This window comes from Physella acuta, unplaced genomic scaffold (genome assembly GCF_028476545.2).
Source record: "Physella acuta isolate Inbredline_101_S28 unplaced genomic scaffold, ASM2847654v3 ptg001349l, whole genome shotgun sequence".
Lineage (NCBI taxonomy): Eukaryota > Metazoa > Mollusca > Gastropoda > Physidae > Physella > Physella acuta.
Window position 1 is genome coordinate 64,102 of NW_026732864.1, and position 6,439 is coordinate 70,540.

At 33.6% G+C, this 6,439-nt stretch overlaps 1 protein-coding gene across 2 annotated transcripts in view; it reads left to right on the forward strand.

Annotated features, from left to right (window-relative positions):
* Positions 1-5,825, forward strand: part of LOC131926911 (fibroblast growth factor receptor-like 1) — a 42,180-nt gene extending 36,355 nt beyond the window's left edge. For both annotated transcript variants that reach the window (XM_059282501.1, XM_059282500.1), the window contains exons 3-9: positions 521-675; positions 856-976; positions 1,984-2,061; positions 2,291-2,566; positions 2,778-2,896; positions 3,142-3,379; positions 3,677-5,825. In XM_059282501.1, the coding sequence (XP_059138484.1) occupies positions 521-675; positions 856-976; positions 1,984-2,061; positions 2,291-2,566; positions 2,778-2,896; positions 3,142-3,379; positions 3,677-4,095 (1,406 nt within the window). In that variant the 3' untranslated portion in view covers positions 4,096-5,825. The remainder of the gene's footprint in view (positions 1-520; positions 676-855; positions 977-1,983; positions 2,062-2,290; positions 2,567-2,777; positions 2,897-3,141; positions 3,380-3,676) is intronic.
* The last annotated feature ends 614 nt before the right edge of the window (positions 5,826-6,439 follow it).

A 6,439-nucleotide genomic window follows, 5' to 3' on the forward strand; every position in this document is an offset into this window, starting at 1 on the left:
TAGTAGGACAGGCTAGAGAAGGGATAGATTTAATCTTTACTAGGACAGGTTAAATATTTACACTGCTAGGACAGGTTAGGGTAGGGATTGATTTACTCAGGTGAAAGATTGACATTACAGTAGAACAGGCTAGAGAAGTGATAGATTTACAAGTACTTGTGTTTTTTCTTCCACCAATAATTGACATTGTTATGGTAGACCTAGCTGTTTCATTTGAGGTGAATCTGACAAGGAATTTACATTACTATAGTGGATCTTCTTGTTTATATCTGACCTAAAGAACACATTGTTTCTCATTGATGAAATAAAGTTGAATGAAAATAGCTTTGAAATATGATATAATTGATTTAAAGCATCTTTGTTCTCCTTTCATTGACATGGTTTCTCATTTATGGTGTGTAGTTGAATGAAAAAAGTATAATGATATACAAGATAATTTATTTTATTGATGATGTATGCCTATAGTTTAATGAAAACAGTGAAATACAAGACAATTAATTTTTTAAAATCTTTGTAACAGTTCCCCCCTCATTGACTGGTAAGGCCTGGCAGAGGGTGCTTGTCAAGCTGGGGAAGAACCACAAACTGTCATGTGGGGCGGAGAACTTCACACCTTATCTGACCGATTGGAAGAAAGATGGACAGTCTATTAACCCAGGCTGGGAGAGGTTTAAGGTAAGAATTCAGCTTAGGTTAACACTTGTTAGGATCTATAGATCTGATAGTAAACCTACATTAAACCAAACATTGGACTGGGTTGTTAAGTTATGAACTGGACATAGTCTAACTGATACAGCCAATACTAGAACATGACATTTGTCAATTCTAAGGAAACATGTATTTATAATTTAACAGATAACAAATGAAGGGGACTTGCGGATTAGAGATATTGAGAAAACGGATGCTGGATTATACACATGTATTGCTACAAATGGATTTGGAATGGTCAGCGTTAACCACACATTTATTGTTCAAGGTAAATGTTGTAGCTATGTAGACATAATGTCAGGATAGACATCTCCTGGTTAAAAACTTTCTTATCGTCGAGTCAGCTGCAAACATTAGGTGCTGAACTTGTTTTCTATACCTAGCATGGTGCCAGCTTGATTTCACCTTATGACACAGTTGGCACAGCTGTTGTCAACGTACGCATGACTTAAAAATTATGCAAATATTGGAGCATGGGCTGGGGACAAATAAATTAGTATAAATATGCATCATTATAATTCATTTATTTAGCATATGTCATTGTGGTTCAGTTTATTATATCATCCAGTATTAACAGTAATGTAATTAACGTTTATAAAATGTCAGTTGTCTAGGTTAATGAGTCAATAACAGGACATTTGAAACTGACACCCTAAAGGGGAATAATTCACCCAACCATGCTAAACAGTCAATAATAACTCAGTGATAAACATCATTAACAGTTCATTATTAAACATTAAGCTCATCTTTAAACATTAAATCATTTTAAAATGTCAAAAACTATTATACATGCAACTGTATTTAATTTAGCTATAGTGTTGTCTGCAAATATAACTGAGCTTTGTGAAGCAAACAAATATTGGAATTATTGAAAGTTACGAATTTAACTGTCCATGGAGAAGTAGAGTTCACCTGTTTCTTCAACATCTGTATATGAAGGGATATTGTGGTCAGTACTATGCCCAGCTGCCTTAACTTTCCCTAATGTGATTAAGGTACTCATCAGGGCTGGGTAGACTCAATAATGTTTGCTGACTTGAACCTGGATTTAAACTTAAGACTTTAGCAGTCTAGCACTCTACTCTAAGCCACACTGTTTCCCAATTATTATTGTCCTTCAAAAAAAAAATGTGCTAAATATCAGCTTAACTTAGCTAATTATACTAACAGCCCCTAAAGTAATATTTGTATGTTAGAAGTCTAAGAATCGTCAGAAATCTTAATTTATGTTTGGTCCAGATTTAATTAGTAAAGTACTTTGCATTAATTTTTTAGATGATGAAAGACAAAAGTTCTATGATGGGGACAAAGAATACAACATAACAGCTGATGAGGATTTAACTAAAGATGGTGGTAAGTCTTCACCTTGATGCATATCCCTACAGCAATGAATTTAAATAATATTTAGAACCTGGTTATAGATAGTACCAGATTGGTTTAACATTATAGAGCCTTTAAATATTAACATACAAGACTTTAATCTTGGGAAATGTGCTTTAACCAAAATGTCATCATTTTTAATTTTTTTTTATATTTAAACTTTTTATTTTAATTCCTGTATTTTTTCCTTTCCTTTTTTTAGCTATCCCGTTTTTTGAAGACCTTGAACAAATGAAAAAATCTATGAATATGGAGAAGCCAGTGAGGTCAATAATTAAGTTAATCTGTAAAGCAGACGGCAACCCAAAACCAGAGATTACTTGGATTAGAAATGAAAAGCCAATTCCTCAAAAAAGAGGTCACGGCCATGCGATGTTAAAAATCAATGATGTAACCAAAGCAGACAGTGGTGCTTACATGTGTGTGGCTCATAATCGCCTGGGTCAAGTCAACTTTACTTTTAATATACAAGTCATTGGTAAGAATGGAACAATGTTTTTGTCTTATATTTAAACCATTAGTCAATATAATTAGAAGGCTAGATTTTTAAGTGATAAAAAATGTAATGAAACTTCAAATTTATTATTCTTTTCTCTCTTTTTTTTTTTTAAATTTTCTATTTTTGTGTGTGTTGATATGTTATAAAATTATTATGATTGTAAAAAATGTTTTTGTGATCCACCAACCAGATGTGGTGAATGAAAAGCCAAAGCTGATTGCCCCCCACCCCCTGAACCAAACCGTCGATGCTGGTAGCACAGTGTCTTTCCAGTGCTTTGTGGAGAGTGAGAATGATCCAGAAGTTAAGGTCAGTCTGGTTACCTATATCAGTGCCTATTTTTTTAAAAATTCTCTTAATAATTCTCATTGAATTAGTTTGAAGTCTTTCCATTTTCTAGTTGTTGAAAGGGTATTTTACGTAATTAGATTTTATTTTTTTTAAAATTACTATAGATACTAATACATGAACAAAAGAAATTCTTTACTGTAGTGTAATTAATGAATGATTGAAGTGTATAACATTAACCTTATTTTAACCTTTTGTTTGTCCAGTGGTTGAAGCGAGTGGACAGACCAGAGGAAGGTATCCAGGACACAGTGCTGGACTACGGCAATGAAAAGTTTATTGTACTGAAAAACCCAGGAGCCATCTTAAAACTTCCTGATGGTACCTACCTACACAAGCTTGTGATTAAAAACGTCAGGGCTAAAGACGCTGGATTGTTTGTTTGTTCAGCAACCAACAAGAAGGGATTCAATACAAGACAAGCATACTTACACATTGTGCCTGGTCAGTCTATGTTTATTTTAAGCTAATCTTTTGTTTTGTAAATGTTTAACTTAAGTTTTTTATGCTACACCACAAAACTTAATTGTTGTTAGTTATCATTATATGTCATTATATGACACATTTTAAACAGATTGATAACATGTAATTGGAAATCTAGCATGACTTATTATATAGTATATAGCAGCAACATCAAGTAATTATCATTGGAATAATGTATTTTTGTAAGTAGTTTCCATGTGTTAAATTAATGTAATTATTTAAATGTTATGGCTAATTGATATTTTTTTTATGTTCCAGGTTCTGAATCCAATGAGGAATACTCTGATGACACCTCCACGTCTCACGGTTCCTCCAACAAATCCTCAGACGACGCAGACACCAACCTGCCTCTCTACATCGGCCTTCCTTCTTGCGCCGTGCTGGTTCTGATACTCCTTGCAGTCTTTCTAATGCAGCGCAACAACCGCTGCCGCCGGGCTGACACGTCCAGCAAATCCCCGCGCCCACCTGTGCCTCCCCATGAAAGAGACGCATTTTACTACAGCAACTGTCAGCAGCAACAACAGACTGTCAACCCACTTTTGGCCTCCAGGGAAAAAATCCCACCCAAGACACCGGCGCCTTCTGTAGACATGGCCTGCTCTGAATTTTCCTCTGTGTCCAGGGCTCAGCCCAACCATTATTATCACCCTAACCACATGAACTATGGCTACTGAGCACAGTCAACAAAAACAAAAAACATTGACAAAACTGTAAACCACGCTACGGCAATTTCGTATGCTGCGATGAAGCAGGACTAACTGGCCATTGGATCAGTTTGCATAATAAGTTTCTTTTTTTTTTTTTCAACTACAAAACCACAAATTGTCCTTGATGGCATAGAATTAATTCTTGCATAATTATGACATTAATGAAAAACACTGAAGTCATCAGTGGGCAACCAAGTTTGGTTAAATTAAATAGCATTTATTGAAAACTGGTGTGATGAAAGAAAGCAGAAAGTTCTCTAATGACTCTTATAGAGTTGCAAACATTTGAGCACATTTTGAAGTACTAGAATTGTCGGCCATGTCTACCAGTATGCCATCTTCAATATTCCGTGTCAAAATGTGCCTTCGTCATCAAGTCATGCTGTATCCATACCCTGTACAATACTTACAATCAAACCCACAAAGTGGATTCGTTACTCCATGGCTTTACAGCGGATAACCCACAAGTGGATATGTCATGGCTACACAGCCCCATCTGTGTGTTGGCTAAGATCCTGCAGCTAACAATATAATTAGTTTCATTATGTCATGTTAATTATAGTTACACAGCAAAATAAAGCAGGGGAATCCTGCTATGGGTTAGAAAAGACTTTAACCCAAAGTCAGTTTTTTTAAATTGCATACAAAGTAACAGATGTTTAAAATTAATTTGAATTTAACTGTTATCTTATTTTAAAAAGGAAAATATCCCATCACAATTATTAGTTTTATTTTGTTGCATAACCTTGCAACATCTGTTAAGAAAAAGAAACACTTTTCGCTTTAATTTAAAATCTCGTTGATTATCCTAACTGGATTTTTCATACAATTTTTTTTAGTGCTTTTTGCCCTAAAACTGGAATAGGTTTTACTTAATTACACAAATTAGAATGTTAAAGTTGTACATAATCTATTTTGATGTCTACCTTGACAGAATAGATGTCACAATGTTTGTCAACAAATGAGCTGCGCAGCGAGATCCTTCAGCCTCTACTGTAACATAATGTAAATGTGTAACTGCATATTTCCACTCAGGGCAACATGTTTGATGATTTTAAAAAAGAAAAAAACTATTTACTTGGATAGTAGATAGAAAAACCTTGTGTGAATGTGAATTCCTGAGTGAATAGTTTGCTGAGTGATTGTGTGTTGTAAAGCCAATCAAAATATTCATTTAACTTTCTTCTAATTACATTCTGTTTTTAAATCATTTTTTTTTCAAACATTTTTTTTTAAATTATTTTTTTTGTTTGTTTATTGGATTATTAGAACTGATGCACTATTGTCCTTGATAGGTTTTTATCTTTTAAAAGAGCTCTGTTGTAAAACATCACTGAATGTTTTCTGTAATTCTGTTTTTTAGTAATACCTTTTGTTAGCATCAGTTGTGTATGGTAGGGCCTGTACATAGTGTTGTGAGTGTAGAGCAAACTTTCTTGTGAGTCTGTTGGATAGGTGATGTTGTATGTGTGGACATGTCAACATTGCGTATGCTGACATTTGAATATTGTGGCATGTTGCACATGCCATGCTAAATGACATGGTGACATGTATACCCTACAGCCTGTGATCTTAAAGGTTCCATGACAGAGAACCCAAACCTAATATTTGTTTCTGTAAATACTTCAGTGAATGGAAAGTGATCGTTACTTTGTTTTAGTTGCTGTATAAACTAATAATTTATCCAGAAAAAATTTTTTAAAGTGTTTCTAAATTGAAATATCAATTTACAATTAAAATCAAAATTTGAGGTTATTATTTGCATAATATTTTGCATGTTTATGAATATTATTTTATGTATTGTTTTAGACTCCCTTATCCCAAATTTGAACATAAGCATATTACTTCAACAAGTAAAAAATATAATTTCCATCAATATTTTGCCATTAATTTTGTGTCACCATTTAGTGTCACCACAAGAAGGTGATCACTTTCTTATGTTTCCATCGCTACTGATGTTTTGCTGATGATGTAGTTATTGGTTCATGGGACAGCTTAACCCGTGGGCCATTTTATTTATTTTTGTTCTGTGCCGTCATACAAGTTGAATGTTTCATATTGATGTTTTTATATTTAAAGTTTTTAAAAAAGTCTTCACTATGAATGTAATTGAAAAATTAAAATAGTTTTCTAATATACCCCAACATTGGTTGTTGAATAGTGTCGTGGTTATATGTTTCTTGTTTTTAAACTTTTTGTGGACAACTGTTTGATCAACGTAAATCTAAAATAATACTTGATAGTCTAATAACATGTCTTGACTAAAAATGCCGATTGGAATGTGAGGGCCTATAACTCCAATGTATAATCA